At 42.2% G+C, this 27,530-nt stretch overlaps 1 protein-coding gene across 3 annotated transcripts in view; it reads right to left on the bottom strand.

Moving 5' to 3' along the window:
- The window catches only part of LOC126184600 (nicotinamidase), a 313,135-nt gene that overhangs the window by 143,853 nt on the left and 141,752 nt on the right, over window positions 1–27,530 (bottom strand). For all 3 annotated transcript variants that reach the window (XM_049927043.1, XM_049927044.1, XM_049927045.1), the window contains one exon: window positions 16,309–16,365. In XM_049927043.1, the coding sequence (XP_049783000.1) occupies window positions 16,309–16,365 (57 nt within the window). The remainder of the gene's footprint in view (window positions 1–16,308; window positions 16,366–27,530) is intronic.

Below are 27,530 nucleotides of genomic sequence, written 5' to 3'. Positions count from 1 at the left end.
TGTTCATACTCTTTGCATTAGCAACAATTTCTACAATTTTACCACTGTATTCCTTCTCAATAGGTATGTATACGGCGTGAGTAGCAGTAGGATCTGTTCTTCACAAAAGTTACAATCTGCAATACTGGTGTTTCACTTCAATTAACACAGAGTTTAAATGGTGATTTATTTATCTGTATACTTACACATGAGCAACCTGATGAGCATCTCATAATGCATTGTTGCAGAAATTTTACACATTTTAAGTAACTTAAAATGGATGTTAAAGAGTTGAACATCCTGTTGACATTGGGGGCATTAGGGGTATAATCATGGCAAACAGGTGAATGTGACTCTGTCAAAGAGGAAATGGTGAACTTAAAATGGATGTTAAAGAGTTGAACATCCTGTTGACATTGGGGGCATTAGGGGTATAATCATGGCAAACAGGTGAATGTGACTCTGTCAAAGAGGAAATGGTGGAAGCACATGGATGAAGTCAGTCCAGGAAGAAGAGAACAGTTAATTGTAACAGTGGTGCAGGTTCTACAGGCTCACAATGGGGGAAAAACGTGATGTAAAAAATACTAAAATGATGCATCAGAAAGATAACAGTAATTTGCATCAAATTATCAATGTTACAAATCAAGGCCCGCTTACGAGAAAGGATATTTAGAAACTCTGATATAAGCAGCACCTTTTTGAACACAACTCAAACTAGCAACAAAATACTGAAAAAGGTATAATTTCCAAGATCAAATATATTTTTCTATTTAATTGTGTTTTTGTAGCTTCTGGTAATCTAAAATTAATGACCATGTCCAAAATCTATATTTATATAGCACAATTTTAGTCCGACGGCATTACAACCCCTGTGCACTAGATGAATTTATTCCTCACAATGAGAAAAATGAGTTACTCTAACTGTTGTATACATATTCTTTAAACTGACTTGTTCTGTATCATTTCGATAAATGAATTGTTTAAATGATCTCTGGAACATGAAACTAATTAACTATGCTGAAACCAATAGTTGCTGCTATGTAACACGTCACACATTCAAATGCCTATATGTATGTTCATATTTTACCTGGTACAATACTCAGTTGTGCTATCTGCTTAAACAGGATACTGTCTACTAAGACTATACTAGTTTCTAACACAGATCAGCCCCTCTACCTGCATATCCTACCCTTATCGGTAGTATCACAAGCTTATAAACACAATATCTGTATTCAAATCATAGCTAACAATACCTTCAGTTTCATTAACTTCTTACTAAATTTAGGATTTCTGAATATATTGTGCCTTATGAAGGTATACTGATACCTTATGTGAACAATATTTAAAGCTTGCCTACCCTTCTCTGCAAAATGTTCAATCGTAAGACACTTAATATCTGAGGACAAACTGAAGTTTCAAATACTGAAATTTATTCCTGAAAATCAACTGCAATAGGCATAGATGTATTACCTACAGCACCATATGAAAGTTTATTCTGGACCAGGACTCAAACCCGGATTTCCTGCTTATTGCTTTAGGTACTACATCTATACCTATTGCAGTTAAGTTGATTTTTCAGGAATAAATAAGACTTGGATTACAGCAGACACAGTTCCTCACCAGTATTTTACTACATAGTACACAAATTCCAGATGAATAGCATAATTCTCAGTTTACATTACATTGTTTTATCTATTGTTTGAATGTTATCCATACATATTATAAAAACTTATGTATGTATGTATGTTTCACACCTCCTTTTAAATCAATGGATTGATTTCAAGCAAACTTGGTACACATATCACTTACTCTCTGGGAAGAACGACTGTGGTGGTAAGAAACAATTACCTCTCAAAGGAGTGGGGGAGTGGGTGAAAAAGGAGTGTAGCTCACGATGCACAAATAGCCAGACAACTGACCAGTATTTGAGACTGACAGCACTTAGTGACTTGCAACCAATTTTACACATGGTTTCATATGTTTACAAAACTATTTCTCGCTGACAATTCCCCACAAATTGATTAAAGGAAAAAGTCTATTGCTTACTGTATTATCATTGTTCATGCAGTAAAACTGCTGCATCACGCATGACCTTTTAATTAACTCCTTCTTTGCTACTAATTCTGTTTGCAACGCATTTTGCATACAATATTCATATATACCACTGAATGTACTTACAAAAATTCACATATCAAAAAAGTTTTGCATCACCTTGGTTCTGAGAGTTCCAGAACTTGTACAGAAAATTGGACTAGAGATCAACATAAACATCATTTCTGCCCTTTTTATTGCTCATGAAAACCACACATTGCATGTTGTACTACCATACAGCAAGGCCTTTAGAGGTGGTGGTACAGATGGCTGTACACAACAGTACCTCTAACACCCAGCAGCACATCCTCTTGCATTGATGCATGCCTGTATTCGTCATGGAATACTATCTACAAGTTCATCAAGGCACTGTTGGTCCAGATTGTCCCACTCCTCAATGGCAATTCAGCGTGGATCCCTCAGAGTGGTTGATGGGTCACACCGTCCATAAACAGCCCTTTTCAATCTATCCCAGGCATGTTCAATAGGAATAATTCAATAGCCAAGATCGCTTAAATATTGTTTACTGGATAGCCGGTTTTAACACACTAAAGGTGCCATCATTGGATCTGAATGTAGCTTAACATTTATAAACCATTTGGATATCCCAATTAATGAGGCAGACCAGCTGATACGAAATCATTGTCACAAAAAATAAAAAACAACTGCTCTCATGGTCATTCTTTTCCATCATACATGTAAAACCGAAGTCACAAGATAAAACTATTTGGTACATGACCGCTGCTCGACTAACAATGGTGATGCTGACCGTTGTTAGTCGAGCAGCGGTCATGTACCAAATAGTTTTATCTTGTGACTTCTGTTTTACATATATGATGGAAAAGAATGACCATGAGAACAGTTGTTTTTTGTTTTTTATTTTCTGTGACAATGATTTTATATCAGCTGGTCTGCCCCATGTATCGGGATATCCAAATGGTTTATAAGTGTCAAGCTACATTCAGATCCAATGATAGCACCTTTAGTGTGTTGAAACCAGTTATCCAGTAAACAGTATTTAAGTGATCTTAGCTTTTGAATTATTTCTACAACAGAGTGATCGCCCCACGGCACACTATGTATTCACTGCAAAATGTTCAATAGGGTTCGTGTCTTGAGAACGTGCTGGCCACTCTAGTCGAGCAATGTCATAATCCTCAAGGAAGTCATTCACAAGATGTGCATGACGAGGGTGTGAATTGTCGTCCATGAAGATGAATGCCTCGCCAATATGCTGCCAATATGGTTGCACTATAGATCGGAGGATGGCATTCATGTATTGTACAGCTGTTACAGTGGCTTCCATGACTACCAGCAGTGTACGTCGGCCCCACATAATGCCACGCCAAAACATCGGGTAACCTCCACCTCGCTGGACAGTGTGTCTAAGGCATTCAGCCTAACCGGGTTGCCTCAAAACATGTCTCTGACAATTGTCTGGTTGAAGGCATATGCGATACTCGTTGTTGAAGAGAACGTGATGCCAATCCTGAGTGGTCCACTTGGCATGTTGTTGGGCCCATCTCTACCATACTGCAAGGTGTCATGGTTGCAAAGATGGACCTTGTCATGGATGTCAGGAGTGAAGTTGCGCATCATGCAGCCTACTGCACACTGTTTGAGTCTTTAACATGACATCCTGTGGCTGCATGAAAAGCATTATTCAAGCTGGCGTTGCTGTCAGGGTTCCTCCGAGCCGTAATCTGTAGGTAGTGATCATCCACTCTAAAAGTAGGCTTTGGGCAGCCCGAGCGAGGCATGTCATCGACAGTTCCTGTCTCTCTGTATCTCCTCCATGTCTGAACAACATCACTTTGCTACACTCCTAGACACCTGGACACTCCCCTTGTTGAGAGCCCTTCCTGGCACAAAGTGTGGTGTCACCGCCAGACACCACACTTGCTAGGTGGTAGCTTTAAATTGGCCGCGGTCCATTAGTACATGTCGGACCCGCGTGTCGCCACTGTCAGTACGTGCAGACCTAGCGCCACCACATGGCAGGTCTAGAAAGACGGACTAGCACTCGCCCCAGTTGTACGACGACTTTGCTAGCGACTACACTGACGAAGCATCGCTCATTAGCCGAGCAGATAGTTAGAATAGCCTTCAGCTAAGTCCATGGCTATGACCTAGCAAGGCGTCATTAGCCTTACAGTGATTGTAATTAACCGTATCTGGAGATAGTCTCATTTGTATCGTCAATAGCGATGTACCACAAGGATGCAATAAAGTTAAGTATCCGAGGAACTGCATATTTTTCTCTATAGTATTCACCAAGTATCCTGTTCCAGAACTCACGCCAGCCGGCGTGTGTGTACGCGTGCCTTTCGGCTACCTCCGAGTGGTGTGGCTGTCTTGCTACGCCACAACACAAAGTAACAATGTTGACGCGATCAAACTGTGGTACTGAATGTCTAGGCATGGCTGAACTACAGACAACATGAACCGTGTACCTCCTGCCTGGTGGAATGACTGGAACTGATTGGCTGTTGGAGCCCCTCGTCTAATAGGCGCTGCTCATGGATGGTTGTTTACATCTTTGGGCAGATTTAATGACCTCTCTGAACAGTCAAAGGGACTGTGCCTGTGATACAATATCCACAGTCAACGTCTATCTTCAGGAGTTCTGGGAACCAAGATGATGAAAAACTTTTTTTGATGTGTGTATATCATTGTACGACACACAGTTCAGGAGATATGACATCATAAACAATGAGCTGTGTGAAAACAGAACTGCAGGGCGAAATATGTTATTATATGTGACATGTGCTTATGTGGGCAAAGCAACGGGTAAAAAGCTCCTCTTAAACTCCTAAATTCATTACGACCAAACTTGGTACACTTATTACTTACTATCTGGATAGAAATAACGTGGGGGTAAGAACAAGCAGCCTCCTACTCGGGTGGTGGTGAGACTGTGCAGAGAGAAAATGGGGGTGGGGGGTGAGAGGACAAAGAGTGTGTGGAGGAGGAGATGGACACAGATGGGGGAGGGGAGAGAAGGAGATGGACAGAGAGAGGTGAGAGGGGGGGAGGAGCAGGTGGACGGAGAGGGGGAGGAGCAGGTGGACACAGAAAGAGAGAGAGGAGGAAGAGATGGACAGAGAGAGAAGGAAGAGATGGACAGAGAGAGGAGGAAGGAGGATATTAACCAATAGAATACTGGAATAAATATCTATCTGGGCAATGCTAGGTACTCAGTTAGTACTAGATATAAATTAAAAAGTTTACTGACATGAACTACAGGTATTCTATTTCAATTGTTCTTTCTCAATTTTCTATCAGTTCTGTAGAGTTGGGTATACCATGTAAATTTTTCCAACATTTCTTTATAGAGGGCTTAATCTTAATCATACATCCAACAACAACAAACTTACAAATTAAACACTTATCAGCCTTTGTCTACGGGAATATATTTGACATAAAAGCTCACTTAGCAGTCACAAAAAGTACTCATTTAATAAACTAAAATAATTACACTGTACATACACAAGAGCTCAGTGAAGTTGTTTAGTTTACTCATGTGATGGAAATGGGCAGGATATGCTGGGGAGGTATAGTCTATCTGTAAACTGAAAATCGAGCACCACTTGTAGTGGGGGAAGAACACTGCAAGTCCCATACAGGATGATCAAGAATCAATTTTCCCTCTAGCAGTGTTGAGCAGTGTGCAGAGATTTATGTTGATTTTGTCCATATGCATTTCTTGTATTACCTTTATTAGTAACTCATGTCTGCATTCCAGTAGTGTTAACACATCGTGTTGAAAATTAACATCCCCGGGCATTTCTGCACACTGCATTCATATGGTACAGTGTGGAGGATTGGCATAAATCTGTGCGACACCCTGTAGCAGATTCTTGGGATGACTGGGGCAGATAGAGATGGAAATAACCTGCTCATCATCAATTTGCAGACCTATGAAGGAGGGAAATGCATGAACATAATCCGGTAACCTACCTTCCCCACACTTCTCCCCCTACATCCCTCCATTCAGCCTATTACACCTGAACACAATTTATCCTTTATTATGGCTCAACACCACTTAGAGGTGGTACTCACATTTAATATTTGTTTTTAACCCACTACATTTGAAGATAAATTTTAATTTTATACTGTTAAAACAATATTTTTAATAATCTGCAATTGTTTCATCTCCTGCCATTCATAAACTATTAGTCCTTAAGAAAACATGAATAGCTTCCCATTTGTAGCAATGTAATGTAGTTTAATTTTGTACTGGGAAACATTTTTGCTATGACCTGTAGCTTTTGAGTTACTCAAGAAAAACACAAAAAAGTTATACCCCACCAGTCAGGATTTCTAGTATGTTGTTAATGACATTCCCTCCTAGCACTGTACAAAGGATTTGTAACTAGGCCTACAAGACTATTTTTTCCTCAAATTTTCCTTCATCAACTGGACAGTTCGTCATGTGTTATATGACTGGATATGGATGAAACTCCAGTGAAATACTGTATTATAATTTACAGGGCTACTCATTAGCAAATAATTATTGCAGATAATGGCACAAAGGTGATTGTGTGGTAATTTTAACAAAGTATAAAGTGACTGGAGTACATCACACATCAAATACTGATGTCCTGTGCTCCATGGATACACTTAGTAGCATATTTGGCCATTCTGGTCCTAATGACCTTATTACATTTGGCAAATTTAATATAAATGCAAATTCAAACAGTGTAGCTCACTGATGTATTACACTCATAATCTTTTAAATATAATAAGCTCACACACTAGAGTAATGGACATATGCTTCTCTAGAACACATTATTCAATAATCAGCAAAAATGGTACTGATAATGTAAATTACAGTACAAATATAGGAATAAAGAAACAACTCTACAAATAATGACACAGTAGCTGTACAAAATGCAGGAGAAAGAAGAAGCAGGCGAAAGAAGATGCAAATATATGGTATAAGACAAGGCACTGGAACTAGGGACCTTGTGCAGAGCAAGATGATGTTGTGGTGGAACTGATTGGGAGGGGGTGAAATAAAGGAAGGAAAGACTATTGGTGAGAGGGTGTGGGTGCAGGGAGTTAGCAGAGACTGAGGTGAGGAAGATTACCAAAGTGAAGGATGTGTTGCAAGTGAGTGAGTGTGTGTGTTAGTGTGTGTGTGTGTGGGGGGGGGGGGGGGGGGGTGAAGGATCCAGATAGCACAGGTTTCAAAACAGCCATTGAACTCTAGGATGTTGAGCTCAACAGTGCGTTCCACCACTGGGTGATCAACTCTGCTCTTGGCCACAGTTTGGCAATGGCCCTTCATTCGAGTGGACAGATGGTTGGTGGTCATGCCCACATAAAATGCTGTGTAGATTGCAGCAGAGCTGGTATATGAAATGGCTGGTGTCAGAAGTGGCCCACCTATGATGTAGTAGGATAAATCTATGACAAAACTGGAGCAGGATGTGGAGGTTGGATGTATCAGACAGGTCTTTTTCCTGGATCTTCCATCTTCTTTGCGTGTTTTTGGTACTTGCATTGTTTAAATCATAAATTTCGGGCGTATTATAGTATTTGAGAGTTGTAGCATCGCGTTTTAGTACCTGAATAGTGTAAATTCGCGTAGTCGTCTGTCTTCTGTTTTTGTTTTGAACGGCCAGTGTCGGTTGGTCACAGTCAGTGTGCTCCCTGCCGCCATTGGATAAGCAGCTGCAGCAGCAAGTCGTATACTCCTAGCTCACTCATTTGTTACATAGTTTAATTCTTAATTTCTTTGCGTGTTTTTGGTACTTGCATTGGTTAATTCATAAATTTCGGGCGTATTATAGTATTTGAGAGTTGCAGCATCGCGTTTTAGTACCTGAATAGTGTAAATTCGCATAGTCGTCTGTCTTCTGTTTTTGTTTTGAACGGCCAGTGTCGGTTGGTCAGTCAGTGTGCTCCCTGCCGCCGTTGGATAAGCAGCTGCAGCAGCAAGTCGTATACTCCTAGCTCACTCATTTGTTACATAGTTTAATTCTTAATTTCTTTGCGTGTTTTTGGTACTTGCATTGTTTAATTCATACATTTCGGGGGTATTATAGTATTTGAGAGTTGCAGCATCGCGTTTTAGTACCTGAATAGTGTAAATTCGCGTAGACGTCCGTCTTCTATTTTTGTTTTGAACGGCCAGTGTCAGTTGGTCACAGTCAGTGTGCTCCCTGCCGCCGTTGGATAAGCAGCTGCAGCAGCAAGTCGTATACTCCTAGCTCACTCATTTGTTACATAGTTTAATTCTTAATTTCTTTGCATGTTTTTGGTACTTGCATTGTTTAATTCATAAATTTCGGGCGTATTATAGTATTTGAGAGTTGTAGCATTGCGTTTTAGTACCTGAATAGTGTAAAATTGCGTAGTCTCCTTCCGCCGCCGAGCAGTGTGTCAGCAGTGCACAAGTGGCAGCATTACTGCATTTACTAGGCAATCTTGTATTTTAATAACCGTTTAAATTTTGTGTCAATTTGTTTGCACTCTCTGTAGATTAGTTCAGACGTTCTTTGCACAACAGTTTTTAGCATGGATAGGGACTGCAACTGCTGTGTTCGGATGCAGGCTGAGTTGGCATCCCTTCGCTCCCAGCTTCAGGCAGTGTTGGCTTCGGTCACACAGCTTGAGGCTGTTGCCAATGGTCATCACTGTGGGGGTTCGGATGGGGGTTTGTCGTGGACAGCCAGCTCGTCCCACGCATCCCCCAATCGGACTACGACTGTGGTTGCCCAGGATACTGCCCGCATTGAGGCTGATCCCTCACCTGTGGTAGAGTGGGAGGTCGTCTCAAGGTGTGGCAGGGGGCGAAAGACATTCCGGAGGGCTGAGCGGAAGGCCTCTCCAGTTTGTCTGATGAACCGGTTTCAGGCTCTGTCTCAGGCTGATGCTGGTCTTTGGCCTGACATGGCTGCTTGTCCTGTTCCAGAGGTTGCCCCTCAGTCTGCAAGATCCGGGCGGTCGCAGAGGGTGGGCTTACTGGTAGTTGGGAGCTCCAACGTAAGGCGCATAATGGGGCCCCTTAGGGATATGGCAGCAAGGGAGAGGAAGAAAACCAAAGTGCACTCCGTGTGCATACTGGGGGGAGTCATTCCAGATGTGGAAAGGGTCCTTCCGGATGCCATGAAGGGTACAGGGTGCACCCATCTGCAGGTGGTGGCTCATGTTGGAACCAATGATGTGTGTCGCTATGGATCGGAGGAAATCCTCTCTGGCTTCCAGCGGCTATCTGATTTGGTGAAGACTGCCAGTCTCGCTAGCGGGATGAAAGCAGAGCTCACCATCTGCAGCATCGTCGACAGGACTGACTGCGGACCTTTGGTACAGAGCCGAGTGGAGGGTCTGAATCAGAGGCTGAGACGGTTCTGCGACCGTGTGGGCTGCAGATTCCTCGACTTGCGCCACAGGGTGGTGGGGTTTCGGGTTCCGCTGGATAGGTCAGGAGTCCACTACACGCAACAAGCGGCTACACGGGTAGCAGGGGTTGTGTGGCATGGGCTGGGCGGTTTTTTAGGTTAGATGGCCTCGGGCAAGTACAGAAAGGGCAACAGCCTCAACGGGTGCGGGGCAAAGTCAGGACATGCGGGGACCAAGCAGCAATCGGTATTGTAATTGTAAACTGTCGAAGCTGCGTTGGTAAAGTACCGGAACTTCAAGCGCTGATAGAAAGCACCGAAGCTGAAATCGTTATAGGTACAGAAAGCTGGCTGCAGCCAGAGATAAATTCTGACGAAATTTTTACAAACGTACAGGCGGTGTTTAGAAAGGATAGATTGCATGCAACCGGTGGTGGAGTGTTCGTTGCTGTTAGTAGTAGTTTATCCTGTAGTGAAGTAGAAGTGGATAGTTCCTGTGAATTATTATGGGTGGAGGTTACACTCAACAACCGAGCTAGGTTAATAATTGGCTCCTTTTACCGACCCCCCGACTCAGCAGCATTAGTGGCAGAACAGCTGAGAGAAAATTTGGAATACATTTCACATAAATTTTCTCAGCATGTTATAGTCTTAGGTGGAGATTTCAATTTACCAGATATAGACTGGGACACTCAGATGTTTAGGATGGGTGGTAGGGACAGAGCATCGAGTGACATTATACTGAGTGCACTATCCGAAAATTACCTCGAGCAATTAAACAGAGAACTGACTCGTGGAGATAACATCTTGGACCTACTGATAACAAACAGACCCGAACTTTTCGACTCTGTAAGCGCAGAACAGGGAATCAGTGATCATAAGGCCGTTGCAGCATCCCTGAATATGGAAGTTAATAGGAATATAAAAAAAGGGAGGAAGGTTTATCTGTTTAGCAAGAGTAATAGAAGGCAGATTTCAGACTACCTAACAGATCAAAATGAAAATTTCTGTTCCGACACTGACAATGTTGAGTGTTTATGGAAAAAGTTCAAGGCAATCGTAAAATGCGTTTTAGACAGGTACGTGCCGAGTAAAAGTGTGAGGGACGGGAAAAACCCACCGTGGTACAACAACAAAGTTAGGAAATTACTGCAAAAGCAAAGAGAGCTTCACTCCAAATTTAAACGCAGCCAAAACCTCTCAGACAAACAGAAGCTAAACGATGTCAAAGTTAGCGTAAGGAGGGCTATGCGTGAAGCGTTTAGTGAATTCGAAAGTAAAATACTAGGTACCGACTTGACAGAAAATCCTAGGAAGTTCTGGTCTTACGTTAAATCAGTAAGTGGCTCGAAACAGCATGTCCAGACACTCCAGGATGATGATGGCATTGAAACAGAGGATGACAAGCGTAAAGCTGAAATACTAAACACCTTTTTCCAAAGGTGTTTCACAGAGGAAGACCGCACTGCAGTTCCTTCTCTAAATCCTCGCACAAACGAAAAAATGGCTGACATCGAAATAAGTGTCCAAGGAATAGAAAAGCAACTGGAATCACTCAACAGAGGAAAGTCCACTGGACCTGACGGGATACCAATTCGATTCTACACAGAGTACGCGAAAGAACTTGCCCCCCTTCTAACAGCCGTGTACCACAAGTCTCTAGAGGAACGGAAGGTTCCAAATGATTGGAAAAGAGCACAGGTAGTCCCAGTCTTCAAGAAGGGTCGTCTAGCAGATGCGCAAAACTATAGACCTATATCTCTGACGTCAATCTGTTGTAGAATTTTAGAACATGTTTTTTGCTCGAGTATCATGTCGTTTTTGGAAACTCAGAATCTACTATGTAGGAATCAACATGGATTCCGGAAACAGCGATCGTGTGAGACCCAACTCGCTCTATTTGTTCATGAGACCCAGAAAATATTAGATACAGGCTCCCAGGTAGATGCTATTTTTCTTGACTTCCGGAAGGCGTTCGATACAGTTCCGCACTGTCGCCTGATAAACAAAGTAAGAGCCTACGGAATATCAGACCAGCTGTGTGGCTGGATTGAAGAGTTTTTAGCAAACAGAACACAGCATGTTGTTATCAACGGAGAGACGTCTACAGACGTTAAAGTAACCTCTGGCGTGCCACAGGGGAGTGTTATGGGACCATTGCTTTTCACAATATATATAAATGACCTAGTAGATAGTGTCGGAAGTTCCATGCGGCTTTTTGCGGATGATACTGTAGTATACAGAGAAGTTGCAGAATTAGAAAATTGTAGCGAAATGCAGGAAGATCTGCAGCGGATAGGCACTTGGTGCAGGGAGTGGCAACTGACCCTTAACATAGACAAATGTAATGTATTGCGAATACATAGAAAGAAGGATCCTTTATTGTATGATTATATGATAGCGGAACAAACACTGGTAGCAGTTACTTCTGTAAAATATCTGGGAGTATGCGTGTGGAACGATTTGAAGTGGAATGATCATATAAAATTAATTGTTGGTATGGCGGGTACCAGGTTGAGATTCATTGGGAGAGTCCTTAGAAAATGTAGTCCATCAACAAAGGAGGTGGCTTACAAAACACTCGTTCGACCTATACTTGAGTATTGCTCATCAGTGTGGGATCCGCACCAGATCGGGTTGACGGAGGAGATAGAGAAGATCCAAAGAAGAGCGGCGCGTTTCGTCAGAGGGTTATTTGGTAACCGTGATAGCGTTACGGAGATGTTTAACAAACTCAAGTGGCAGACTCTGCAAGAGAGGCGCTCTGCATCGCGGTGTAGCTTGCTCGCCAGGTTTCGAGAGGGTGCGTTTCTGGATGAGGTATCGAATATATTGCTTCCCCCTACTTATACCTCCCGAGGAGATCACTAATGTAAAATTAGAGAGATTAGAGCGCGCACAGAGGCTTTCAGACAGTCGTTCTTCCCGCGAACCATACGCGACTGGAACAGGAAAGGGAGGTAATGACAGGGGCACGTAAAGTGCCCTCCGCCACACACCGTTGGGTGGCTTGCGGAGTATAAATGTAGATGTAGATGTAGGGTGTGCCCATATGTCAGGGGGATTGGAGCGAGTGTGGCATAAGTAAATTAGAAAGATCAGGTAAGTAGTGGAATGCTGCTTTGGGAGGGTGGGAACATTTTGTGGGCAGGATGTTTGTTTTGGGACACAATGACAGATTCTCAAAACCATGGTGAAGGCTATGGTTCTGTTGCTCCAGTGCAGAATGATATTGGGTGATGAAGCAAGTGCTCCTTTGCATCTTTCTGTTGGGGTTTGATAGTGGATTAGGGGTATGTGGGAATATGGTGTGGGAAATTGTCTGTGAATTAGGTTTAGGAAATACTGCCTGTCTGTGAAAGCCTTAAAGACCTCCTTCACCATACTGAGCAAGGAAATTTTTATCACTGCAAGTACAACCATCCACAGGTGGGCACACTGTGTGAGAGTGATTTTTTTTAAGTGTGGGAGGGATGACAGGTGCCAAACTGCAGGTACTGTTGATGGTTGGTGGGCCTGATATGCACATATTTGTGGATGGAATCAGGAATCATCAGAGAAGACAAGGTCTACGCCCAGAAATGTGGCATGGTAAACTGAAGAGGACTAGGTGATTTGAATGGAGAGAAGACGATGAGTTTGTGGAGGTGTGGGGATGCGGTGCCTTGGTCCCGAGTCTGTATCATTAAGATAACAGCAATGAACCTGAATCAGACAAGAAGTTTGGGGTTTTGGGAGGGTAAGAAGGCTTCCTCTAGATAGCCCTTAACATATTAGCATAGGAGGGTGCCATGCAAATGCCGATGACCACGTTGTGGATTTCTTTATATATCTCCCCCTCAAAGGAGAAGTAGTAAAGTGGGGGGATGTATTTAGTTGGATGTATAAGGAATGAGAGAGTGGGTTTGAAATCAGAGGGACATTGGGACAGTCAGTGTTCACCAGCAGCAAGGCCATGGGCATGGGGGATATTGGTGGTTAGGGAGGCTGGCTATATAACCAGTGACGAATAGGGATGCAGGTGGTCATGGGTGGGGTTGGTCAAGAATGGGTGAAGGTTATCCCTCTCTACTGTCCATTTGTATCTCTCCCTAAGTTATTTTTCTTGCCTTTCTCATGCACCCATAACACTGGCCATGACCAGCATTGTCGCACATGGCTTTATTGGCACCCTGTGGTACCGGTCGTGGCCACTTCCACTGCAGTGCGGTTGCGGCCTTTCAACTGCAGTGCGGTTGTGGCCGCTTCAACTGCAGTGCATGCTGTCCTCCTAGCCATGCTTCCGCCAGATCGAAGCAGCAAATTACTACATTTCATCTCCAAACTGACCCACCCCTCCTCTACGCATTGCTCCCATCACCATTTTGCATCTGTCACTTTTTTTCTACTGTGTGATGATTGCTAGCATGTGAACAAAAATCCTCGCATCACAGAGCTAGCTGACAACAAACAGCATGTCTTCTAGAATTTTTATTTCACAAACCCACAACATGTTATCCATAGCTCCCTTTACAAACATCGAGAGCTTTCATATGTCCGTTTCCTGCTTCTACTTCATGTTTTTACTGAGTTTTACTTTTGTTTCTATATCTCGTCAAACACCACCTCACTGTACCTCCTATATTCCCCAGTGTTTATCCACCACTCACCAACATCATTAAATTTCTTTCCTCCTCCTCAGCAACATCCCACCCCATATGGACTCCTGTTCCATCTATCTGTATTAGTTAAAAGCAGTATCCCCAGCTCTACCTAAAGCCCAGTCCCACATCCTGTTTCTTAAATGCTACCTAATCATGGAATGACCCCTCCCCAAGAACAAACCATAAAAATTTCCTTCTCTGGATGCCACCTGTCCTTTCACACAAACTTCAAATTTTCAGATTCCACCGATTCCTATACCTCATCAACCTGATGCTATACAAAATCAAATCTCCATGGCCAAGGCATCCCTGAACCACCTCTGCTCCCTACGTAAGATACTGTAACTGGGCAAACAGAACTACCTACACTGTACCATTCAAATTGAAACCCTGTCCTGCACCTCATGGAAGACTACTCCAAGCACCACCTCAAACATTATCAAATTTACTAGCATGCCAAAAACAATGTAGTCAATCTATCCATCACAAATCTCAATCTTACAGAAGTTTCATTCCTGTCCAAAGATCTCACCTTCAGCACTACACCCAAGTTTAACCATGTTGGACTTGTCAAAAACCTACTCTCCTTCTCCTATCCATACAGTGGAAACACTTCTTTGGAATCAATCCCTCCAACCATAGCCAACCTAGTTCCAATATGGAACCTTGCCTCTCCCACTTCATACCATCATCCAATCCTACCCTGTCTTCTCCCAACTAATCACCCCCTGGTTACATTCCACAATTTCCTTACTTCCAACTTGGCCTCAATCTCCTTTGCATGTCCCTTCCCATGACCAATAATCTCTCAGTGGAGAAAAAAACAACAATTTGACACCCCAAGGCAGATCCTGATTTAATCACCATTCCTGCAAATAAAGGCTCTAACACTGTCATGGTGAACCAAAGTGACACTCTAACAGAAAGCATCCACTAATTGTCTGGCTCCTCCACATACAAGCCCAGCATAACCTCTAAACCCTACTCAAATCCTACTGTTGATGCCAATTCCATACAAATCACCACGCCTGTGGCCGGGGCCTTTCTGCTATCAAACACTAATTCTCCCAATGTCCCTCCAACTCCTGACTCACCATCTCATTCCCTATGCATCTAACTAATTACATCAACAAACATACCTACTTTTCCTTTGACTGGTTGGTATTATAAACAAATCTGTGGCAAAGCCGTGTGCACCCACATGGCACTCTTCTATGTCCATCTTTTATGGGCCATCTAGAAGAAACATTCCTAGCCTGCCTTACGTCTGGTTCAGGTTCACTGATGGTATCCTTTATGATCTGGACCTGGGGCCAAGACAACCAACCCTCATTCCTCCACAGTCTCAACACCTCGCCCATTCACTCCACCTGGTCCTGCTTACCTTCCTGGCCGTTTACCTCCAATTGTCTGATGGCTCCATCCACAATTCTGTCCGCATACAGCCCACTAACAATCGACAGCACAAGCATTTTGACAGCTGTCAGCCCCTCCCATATAGTGTGGCCACCTGTGGACGGGTGTGCCTACAGTGACAGTAATTTGCTTGCCCACTATGGCGACTATTCCCTATACCTAATACGCAGACAGTTTCCTGCATCATATTCTCACACATCCTTAATCCACTAGCAAACCCCAACAGAAAAATAAAAAGGAGCATTTGCTTCGTCACCAAATATCATTCTTCACTGGAGCAACTGAACCATAGCTTTCACCATGGTTTTGAGTATTTGTCATTGTGCCCCAAAATGAGCATCCTGCCCACAAATGTTCCCATCCCTACCAAAGCAGCATTCCACTACCTACTCAATCTACACAATTTCCTGTTCATGCTTATGCCACACCCACTCCCACCCACTTGGCACATGGGAACATCCATGTGGAAGACCCAGTGGCAATATCTGTCTGATACACCCAACCTGCACATCCTAATCCAGTTGTGTCAGGTTTATCCTGCCCCACAGAGGCAGGGCCACCTGTGACAGCAGCCTTTAATACACCAGCTCTGCTACAATTTTTTCACAGCATTTTATGTGGGCCTGACTACCAAGCAACAGTCCACCCGAATGAATGATTATTGCCAAACTGTGTAGCTTACAATCTCTCTCTCTCTCTCTCTCTCTCTCTCTCTCTCTCTCTCTCTCTCTCTCTGTGTGTGTGTGTGTGTGTGTGTGTGTGTGTGTGTGTGTGTGTGTGTGGGCATAAGCTAGTGAAGTCTTCATTCTTTTTTATGTTATACTCACTTTCTTTATCCAACGATCCCAGCAAAATATGAACTCTTCTCTGTCAATATAACCATCCTGTAATCATAGCAAAAATTTATCAACTATTCATGTTAATACAAACATTATAACAGGAGAAAGCATATGTATCCAGCATTCCAAATTTGCAGTCTTACATGGTTTTTGATTTGTGGCTGACACACAAAGTTAAGAGAGGCATAATTAAACATGGACAATTTCTTCAGCAAAGACATGTCCCAAGTGATTGGTAAAAGATGCTGGTTATTTCCGTTTTCAACAAGAACCATCAGACAGATGCAGGTAAGTACAGGCCTATATGGATGACACAATCTATTGTAGAATATGGAACACATTTTATATTCACATATAATGACTTTTGTGGAGAGATTTAATAGTTGATGACATTTTCCTCAACTTCTGGAAGAATTTGATACTGTTTTGCATTGTCATCTACTGAACAAAATACATGCTCATGGAACATTGGACCAGCTTTATGACTGGACTCAGGACTTCCTAGCAGACAGAAATATATAGAAGTCATTCTGAATGGGGTCACTTCATCAAATGAGAAAGTAATTTTGAATGTACTCCCAGGGAGTGTTATAGGGTTGTTGCAACTCACAATGTACATAAATGACAAGGTGAATAATGTTAAAAATTCCTTGAGGCTGTTTACAGATGATGCAGTGTAGTGGCTGGCAAGTGACCCTATCAAGCATCGGAAACCTAACAAACATAAAATTATATGTAGGAGCAGAAGATGACGGCATACTGAGATTTGTTAAAAGAGTCGTAAGAAAATGTAGTTCACCCACAAAAAGAAGTATTTTACTGAAAACTCGTTTGATCGATTCTCAAGTATTTCTTGCGAGTCTGAACCACTATGAAGCAAGACTAATACAGGAAAGAGAGAAGATCCAAAGGAGGGCAGTGAATTTTATCATGGGTCTGTTTAGTAAATGTAAAAGCATCACAGAGTTGCTCATCAAACTTAGTTGTAGATACAACAGAGATGCTGTGTATTAAGGAGAGCTCTACTTTTAAAATTCCGAGTTGTTACCTCCTTCCACATACCACTGCCACCCTCACAAATTTGGCCTCATGTCCATTTTGACTGGTCAACTGCTGCCTAATAATCAGAACAAGGAGTGATCTACAACCTTGGGACATGCGACTGGCGTATTACCAGTTTCATGTTATTGTGGTAGATGAATCCTGAATGTGCGGCTGCTTCATTATTTGAGCAGCTCCTCATTCAGCTTCAGAAGGCAGAGAAGACACTGTTCCAGACCCTCCTATCTGACAAAAATTCAACGAGGTACTGGGAATCAAATCTGGGTCCTCCTGCACCAAAGCTGATCATTTAGATACAAAGGCTCACAGAACTATCATGACGAGAAAATCAAAGAAATTCAAGCTTATTCAGAGGCTTAATGACAGTTGTTCGTCATGCACACAATTTGCAAATGGAACAGGAAAGGGGCATGATAGAAATACCCTCTTCCACACACTGTAAAGTGACTTGAGGAGTATAGATGTAGGTGTGTGTAATGATCCTGTAAAGCCACACATAAAAAAAAGGCTGACATAAAAGTTACCACGAGTATGAATCAACATTCTGGAGGGCACCCACTGAAATATTTTTCTTGATTACACAATTTGAGGAAAATCATCATCCTTATTGTTGAAACTCAATACTGAGACTAGCTTTACTTTTCAATAACAATGTACAACAGTAGTGCACAATATAAATCTATTTAAAGAGATTTCTACAAGACTTTTGGGATTAGCACAAGTCTGTCTTCTGAAAATGTGATCTGTGTAAAGATACCCCCAACAATTATTCCATTACACCTTAGTGAATGAAAATACACAAAATAAATTATTTCTCAATTTAAATCAGCATACATGATGCAACTGAACATGTGCACTTTACTAAGTCTATGGGACAGTTTTTTTCCAATTCAGGTTATGATCTACTTACAGTCCCAAAAACTGAATAATATTTACTTTTTGGATTAAATTGTTTGATTTGATTAGAATCTCAAGTTCTTCTAGATGCACATATACCGAGTTCTGTTGACACTTAACTACCGGCTAATTTTTGGGTATTTTATTAGTTGCCTTTTCAGTAGGGCACTAGTGCAGTACTAACCTTATTTCTATACTTCTGTTATGTGCAAAAGGACAAAATTAGCATCTTGTATCAGTGCATTTGGAAGTTCAAAAATGCAGTGCTTGATTTGGTATGCAGTGGTATGCACCGATACCTCTAACAAAAAAGAATCAGAACAATATTTTTTGAGATTTGGTAGACTAACTTTATTTTTTACCACTAAAGATGTTGTATTCGCACTTTCAAAATGTGCAGAAAAGCATTAAAACAACATTTTAGAAGTCTAAATTTAAAAAACACTCCCACCGCCCTCCCCCAAGAAGGTCACAGTACTGGAACCTCTTTCTAAAATTCATTTAGTCTGAAGCATTTTCCCTGTTAACTATTTATGCAGTAAGATTTATGAATTTACTGTGTTCTCAATTAACATTTTGTAGTGCTCAAGTGATTACCCAAAGAGTGCATCAAATGTAAAATTATTGAGAATGCCTCAGCAAAAATAAAGTGATCACACACTCACTGACAATTTGGCAGAAATGTGATTATGTTTTTGATAGCAAGGAGAAAATCAAATATACTGTGGCAATAGTGAGTCTGAAATTTCTTTCCATCGTAATGCCTCAGACATAGGTACACAAAAGAAAATTCTTTATTAATTTAGACACAGAAAGAAATTAATTGAGATGCAGAAAGAAATAAGTTGAATGTCAATACAACTGGGTTTCATATATGTCAGGCCAAATTTCAAAGACAATAACACTGATTTCAGCAGATGAAAACAATTCAGCCCAGGTGTATGATTATTCAGCCCAGGTGTATGATTACTACAAGACCTCTAGTATACCATATGTGTTAAAATAAATAAAGGAAAGAGTAAAGGCAACCATTCACCTTACATCTTAGGCATAGAGTTGTCGGCAGATGCAGATGACAGACTGAAATCTTCACTAAGCTGTTCTTCGAAGTCATCAGATTAAGGTTGTACAGCCATCTGGCTCTTTCTTTGAATATCAGCTTGTTGGAGTTTCATAGATGTAAATATTCCTTACAGCACATTCTTCAATCCCACAATCCTTTTGGCTCCAATCTCCACTATTTTCTGAACCCACCCCCCACTTCATTCCATTAATCCAAACCCACATTGTTTCTCTCCACCCTTCTCTGTTCCCTTTCCCGTACTGCCTTTTCTTCCCCAGCCTCATTTGCCCTTCCCTCCACCTCTCTGCTCCTCCTCATTCCTTTCAACCTAGTCTGGCTGCGGTGCCAGGACAACGTAGCAGTTAGGTCATTGTGTGTGTGTGTTGGGGGGGGGGGGGGGGGGGGGGATGCACATGATGGAAGTTCATTTCCTCCAAAGGACATTAACCAGAGATGATTTCAATCTTATTTATGTGCCTATAAACTACTCATTACTCAGCACCTCGGTTATAAAGCATGTTGTTACCTCTATTCCTGTCAGTATTTATTCCATGCAGAGTTTTAAGCATGGAGTTCAATGGGTTGAAGTGGTTTGCAAAATCAGAATATCTGTTGATGTCAATCAAATACTTGTGGCTGCAACAGCAAATTGGACTCTAGTACATAATGATCGTCCTTTGCTCATATACGCAAACTTCTACATATGGTGCACTACACAAAACTGCTTCAAATTCAGAATGCTTATTGTATGGACTGCTAGAAAGCACTTTATATTCATACTAAGGATAAGATGTATCTCAGCTAAAGAATGATTTTAGTGCACATATTTATGCAGGAGAACTAGTAATGATTTGTGTATTCTCTTTGATTGGTACCTCAGAGGTACATTCTGCATTGTGCCCAAGTGAGTTTAGGTACCAGTGGTTAAGAAAACCTTGTGCAATAAAGCCCCTCAGGTTAACTATATTATTTTCTTTCTAGCCATATTACATTTATTTCAAAAAGCAATTATTAACATATATTTGAGACTTGTTATAGATTTTTTTACACAGATTTGTAATATTTCAGAGATGAAATTGTGCAAAAATGTCAGTGAATCATTCCTATATTTGGGCTGATGCAGCCGGCATTGGCACCAAATATTTACAGGATCGTTTAACATATCTGAATTCTCGTTTCATTCAAATAAATTCTACTAAAGTCCTCACTAAAGGATATATAGTATCTTGTCACAGCAATTATAATTATAAAGCTACCTGGTATTATCTTCACCTTTTTAAATCAAACCATAGTATAATCACACAATTTTACCTCGGAAGACGTCTCCCACAGTTGGAGATAAAAATGTCAGGAAGCAGTTTTATACATCAATCATGTCCTCTCAGTCCAGAAGTTTTAACTGAAGACAAACTATAGTAATTTGAACTGACAGTACAAAAGATCTGAAAGAGACAAATTCAACAACATTTCGCTTTTCCAAATATATTACGCAGTTTCACAGAAATTTCAATAATTAGAACTTAGGATTTATTTTCCGAATATCAAACCAACTGCTGACTTATACACAAGTTAGTGAATTTATAGATAATTTCAGGTAAGAACAAAGGAGTGTTGCACCATGCTGATACCACCATAAAAGGGACACATAGGAAATGTAGCTTCCTATTAATTTCATGGCCATGGAGTACAGATTACTTTGGGGATAAGAGTGGATCTATTGCAGACCAAAACATAGTTTATGGAGAATGCATAGAGAACAGAAAAGAATCAGCTGAGTTGTATGCACATAAGTATTTTTACAAATGGTGTACAACAAGAATGACAGACTGGCATATGTGCAAAAAATTGCTACACAGAGGGTAAGAGGAATGCCTACAAAGAGCAGAACGAACAAAATGTACGTCCTGGTACCTGTGGTCATAATCCACATATTAGTTCCAGAGAAATTGCAAGTGTCACCAGAATAAGTCAGTCTAGCAGCATTAATTTTCTGTCTACATACCACATAAAAGCATAAACTGTGAACAGAGCAATTATTCTGCCCAAATATGACACAAAAGCATAAACTGTAAACAGAGCAATAGTCATTGTAATCTGTGAAATGAATGTAAACCAATAGAGAAATGAAGACAATCCACAAAATATGCAGGGTAATTGTCGTCGCAGCAGTACGACAATAGACTGAGTACTTAATACAACACGGCACAATAAAATACTGGCCGCAAGGCTGCCACAGCTCTGTGCGAGAGGTGCGCCTCATGTCACACACTGGTTCTGCCCCTTCCGGCCACAGATGGTAGTTGTTGTAGCAAGGTGCAGCATCTCTGAGTCCCTCTCGATAACCGATCCTTGTTGGGTTACAAAATCCCTCGTCTCTGAAATTGGGAAGTAGGGCAAACAATGGCCAGGTCTGTGCTGTAACCAGTTTGGAAGGGTACGAGGCATGGCTGAGATCCTCACCAGAGGTGTATTGTCTTCATAGTTAACGCAGTATGGAATACCTGGAATAAACTTTTCTAAGTATTGCTGGAAGATGGTGGTGACACCGGCAACCTCACATCATAAACAATTATACTGGTAGAAGCCAAACAGAGTATTTAAGACCAGCAATTATTGTGATTTGCTATCTAATACAAGGTGGAGGTAAGCATCTCTTCAATCTACTTTTGAAAAATGTTTGCCCCAGCTAGTTTTGTTAACAAATCCTCTAGGTGACGCATACAATGGAAATCAATGTTATACTGAGCATTGATAGTTGCCTTGAAATCACCACAAACATGTGAGGACCCATAAGGTCTTTTAATTTTAAAAAAAAACATAGGCATTGTCCACTGACTGGTTGAGATTGGTGAAAGTATGTCTAGTAACTAAATGTGAATGTATGCTTTCCCAGCATATACAGCTGGTGAAGGGTTCTCAAGCTTCCAGCTGGGTGGTGGTGTCTTCAAACTGCAACATTTCAACGAGTGACATACTCATCATCTTCTGGTGAAGTGCCGAGACTTTGCGGATGCTGGTCCCTTTATATCTGCAGTGTGTCCCCCACCACCTGGCCGCAGGAGGCTGGATCCAGCACAGCCCGGGGGTGGGGTGGAGGGGGAAGTGGGTGCATCGTTGGTGTCTCCGTCAGAGCATTCCGGTCACGTCTTGCCAACTGGACGGTCTTGGTGCATTCACGGGGTATTGCGGCTAGTGCTGGATTCCAGGCCACGCTCAGTTGATAACCTTCATCCCTGTTCACAAGATTCTCGTGGCCCCATATTTCTATCGATTCTTCAATGATACTGTCCCAATAGCTCCCGGCTCGGCACAGCACCCTGGTGTTCTCAAAATCAAAAGTGTGATTTTCTTTGATACTATGTTCAGCTATAGCAGATTTCTCTGGCTGTGCAAGTCGGACGTGTCTGATGTGTTCCTCACAACTTTTCGAGATGCTGCGCTGCGTTTGTTCAATGTACTGTACGCTACATTCGCAGGCAATGCTATATATGCCGGGTGTGTTGAGTTTGAGTGGGTCTTTAGCTGAGCCCAGCAGCTCTTTCGTCTTCGGCACTGGTCGGAAGATGGTATTTATGTTTGATTTTCTCAGTAGCCTCCTGATTTTGGCTGACAGGGGCCCCAAATATAGCAGAAAGGTGAGTCTCCTGTTATCTTGCTCTTCCCGAAATTTGTCCGCCTGTCTCCTCTTGAAGGCCCTACCAATCTGTGTTTCACTGTGCCCATTTTTCCGAAATACTTCTTTTAGGTGGTGTAATTCGTCTGAGAGGCTTTCTTTGTCACAAATGATGTGTGCCCTATGTACCAAGGTGGTCAGTACTGACTGGCATTGCGCCAGATGGTGGCAGCTGGTTGCATGGAGGTACAGGTCTACGTGAGTCTTCTTTCTATACACTGAATGGCCCATCGTGCCATCCGCCTTCTTCCTAAGGAGTATATCCAAGAATGGAATACACTGTTCTCCTCTACTTCCATCGTGAAGGTGATATTCTCATGTATGCTGTTTAAGTGGTCCATAAACCCTCCACTGCCTGCCTGTTATGCTGCCAAATCACGAAAGTATTGTTGACATAACGGAAGACGTGCCTGGGTTTACAGTGAGCAGTTTGTAGGGCCACCTCCTCAAAGTGATTTGGCAGCATGGCAGGCAGACACTGGAGGAGTTTATGGCCCACCTAAACAGCATAAATGAGAATATCACCTTCACAATGGAATTAGAGGAGAATGGCTGTATTCCTTTCCTGGACACACTGATTAGGAAGAAGGCGGATGGCCCGATGGGCCATTCAGTGTATAGAAAGAGGACGCACATAGACCTGTGCCTCCATGCAACCAGCTGCCAATTTGAAGACTATGCCTAGTAACTGTTACATGATCTGTTTTTCTGAAACCAAATATCATGAAGACACCTAAGCCAAATAGTTTAAGAGCCTTAGGCAACTTCACTACTAAGGACGTTACTATGTGCTTGATGCTTTTACACTTAGCTGTAAGTGACAATTTTATGGGGAGAGAGATTGTTTTTTGTCGGTATCGTACAACCTATTCCAGAACCTTAGCAACAAAGGTGAGACGAATTGCAGACATGTGTCCTCTGACACAGCAGCTCCACAGTCCAGCTGGAACTCTGCTAACTGGCTGGAAATTGTAAGACTCAATGTTATCTTCTGCAGTGCAGGCAGAACTGCCTGGTCAGCTCCCCCGTCTCTGTAAAACAGCATGCTGTCATTGGTCCATGTTGGTACACGATCCCACGAGCAGCTTGTTGCCACACAGCTGCCAGGTGCCACACAGTGCATCATGTAAGCAATTGCTTCATGAATGATGTTTGCCATAGTTGGGGCTTGACTGGCATTTCACTGGCTTATGTGATGAATATTTCAATATAAGGTTACTCAACGCTGAGGGGAAATCACTAAGATCAACTGTGAGCTCAGTTGTGACTTTTGGGTATAAAAAGAAGATGAATCACAATCGTCAGCTGACTGTGCTTGTGACAGTGACTGACTATTTTTTGACACTTGAATTTCATTAGTGAAAGTATGCCGAGTGTCAGAAGCAACCTCAAAAGCTTTAGCAATCTTTAAAGACTTCTCGAAAACTAGGCCTGAGTTGCCAATCAAGTGTGTGTGAGGTGTGCTTGCTTGGATGTATGAATGGTGATTGGTGCTTGTTTCTCGTTTGCTGATGAAAGCTATTGCCACAAGCTTTGTGTAAGTGCCTTAATTGTGCCTGTCTGAAGATTAACGTGTCTTCTCTATAGTAAGTAGCAATGTCTTTTCCGACACTGTTGACATTTCTATGTGGAGTTTCCATCGTTTGATTTCACTAAAACTAGGATCAGATATGACAAATGCTTTAGCTGTGACTTCCCTGTTGGAGGCTTGGTGCACAACAGCATCAATAGTCAATAATTTATTTATATTTCTGACAAGTGAACTTGCACTGGCATGCGAGACCCTGCATTTCAGCAGGCTACACCGATTACTTTGTAGCCTACCTGCAACAGGTGTGTCTAATGATCATAGTATTTTCAGTTAACTGGTCACACAGTTCATTGAAAGACAAATCAATAGGGTTAATGAGTGGTCAGTTTGTACAAATGACTGCTATAAGACCAGAGTAAGGCACTTTGTTGCTTACTGGAAATGCTACAAGCATGATAATGCAGACCAAAACATTGGAGGTATACCGTACAGCTTCCTGAAGCCTTGTCGAAGCAGTCAACCAGTGGTGGGGGCATAGCCGTGACCGCTGACTGACATTGCTGCTGCAGAGATGAGAGCTGCAGTATAGCAGTATGCTGTTCTTGTTGCGGTTTTTGTTGTTCCTAGTGCTGTTGCTGTTGTTACTGTTGCTGCGAGAGCGGTAGTTATCAAGGCTCAAGAAACTTTGGGCCCACAGTACAGGCACTGGGTGCAAATGTGTTGGGGACTGCTCCTGCACAATAGTGTGAGTCCTTGTCAGCACTTTCCTGTCCATGTCTCATGCGAAAGCATAAACCATACATGGAGCTAGAGTCACTGTAACCTGCACAGTGAATGTAAACCAACAGCGAAACTGAGACAGTCTAGAAACTAAGCAGCGTCACTGCAGTCATAGCAGTATGAACATAGACTGAGTACTTCATACAACAAAGCACAATAGAATACTGGCACAAGGCTGCCATAGGTCTGTACAGGTGGTGTGGCCAGCATGACTGCCAGTTCTACCTATTACAATCACACGCGGCAGTTGTCATAGTGAGGTGCAGCATCTATGTATCACTATCACTACTAAAGTTACTATTTTTAATTATTGCAACTTCAATCTGCATCATGTATCACTTCACAAGTACATTAATCAATGGGACTGCAGAAGACAGAAGGAATTTTGTTGCTCAAGACAATAGGTTCTTTCTTCAAATAATCCTCTTTATCAAAGATGTGACCTTTATAAATCACGGGAAACTTGAATGTAGCAATTACACAGTCCAGTCACATTAATGTGACCACCACCTACGTTCAATATCAATGTGCAATAACCACTCACAGATGGCAGGCAGCAGCACTAGCAGTAGATGGTATACAAAGCACATCGAGTGATGCAGAAAACAGTGCAGTCGTTGTTGTAAAATGGAAATGGAGTGAGTTATGTGTCGTCCAAAATGGCACATTCATTGGCTTTCAGCTCAAGGGTGGTACCAAAATGGTACTATACCAAACTGGAGCCAAGGCAACTGTATTGCACCATGCACCATAGGTGACAGGGGTGAATGATGGCTGTGGAGACATGTATGGGCAAATAACGTGCAACTGTTGAGCAACTGACCACCGAGATAAACCAAAGGGCTACTGACAGTGTGTACTCAATGACCAGTCAGCGAATGTTGTTGCATATGGGCTTCCACAACAGGTACCCATGGTGACTGACATTCATCAGCAACCAAGGCTGGAATTTGCACGCCAATACCACAACTAGATGAGCAGTAAGTGGTGAAAGGTGGCCTTTTGAGATGAACCACGTTTTATGCTCTACCAGATGTGAAACAACTGAAAAGCAAACATCCTGCAACAATCGTCTCAAGTGTCCAGGATGGATGAGGGAGCATTATGGCCTGGGGAATATTTTTGTGGCTTTCTCTGGTGATTTCATCATTCTGGAAGGCACAATAGATCAACTGAAGTATGCTGGTATCTTCAGGGGGGAGGGGGGGCGGCATGTCCACCCCTACAGGCATTTTTTTTTTCCTCGGCACTATTGCATCTACCAGCAAGACAATCCAACATGTCACACAGTTTACTGTGTATGTGTGCAGTTCAAAGAGCACCAGTATGAATTTACCGTACTCCCCTGGCCACCAAACTCATCGGATTTAAACTTGATAGAGAATCTGTGGGACTATATCAATCAGGCTGTTCGCACCACGGACCCTCAACTGAGAAACCTAGTGCAGCTGGCCACAGCATTGGAGTCAGCATGGCTCCACATCTCTGTTGGTACCTTCAGAACATAAGCAGTGATCTGCACTGCAAAAGGTGGTTATTCAGGCTTACGGACATGCACGCACGCACGCACGCACACGCACACACACACAAACCCTTTCTCACAGAACTGCTACCAGATCTCTCGGAGGGGGTAACACTCAAAATACATAGATACATATGGTGTCAGCATAATATGTGTCACGACCACTACTCTCTCTTGTGAGCTAGGAAAATTCTGAGGCAACTCTTTCTTATCACTGAGAGGGACACAATCGTGTTATCAGTTCAAGAGCATATTTGCCTGATTTGCACCACTAGACTTTTTCTTTAGCGTAAGCTGAAAGATGAGGTCTATGCACAAGTTCCAATGACCCAAGAGAATTTAAAATATCACACTGTTGCAGCATGTCCAATGACATCAGTGAATCTCTTCAGTCTATCCAGAAGTCCTTACACCACAAACTGTAAATATGCAATGCAGTGCATACTGAATACTTGATAACTTAAATAGAACTGTTTAGAAGTGTTTATGACCACCAGTGCATACTGAATACTTGATAACTTAAATAGAACTGTTTAGAAGTGTTTATGACCACCAGTGCATACTGAATACTTGATAACTTAAATAGAACTGTTTAGAAATGTTTATGACCACCAACTTCCCTATTTTATTTTTGTAATTATTACTGATGTGATGTTACAATGTCAGTTTGTATCTTTAAGTT

Source organism: Schistocerca cancellata, chromosome 4 (genome assembly GCF_023864275.1).
Source record: "Schistocerca cancellata isolate TAMUIC-IGC-003103 chromosome 4, iqSchCanc2.1, whole genome shotgun sequence".
Classification (NCBI taxonomy): domain Eukaryota; kingdom Metazoa; phylum Arthropoda; class Insecta; order Orthoptera; family Acrididae; genus Schistocerca; species Schistocerca cancellata.
This window is presented reverse-complemented; position numbering and strand designations above follow the sequence as displayed.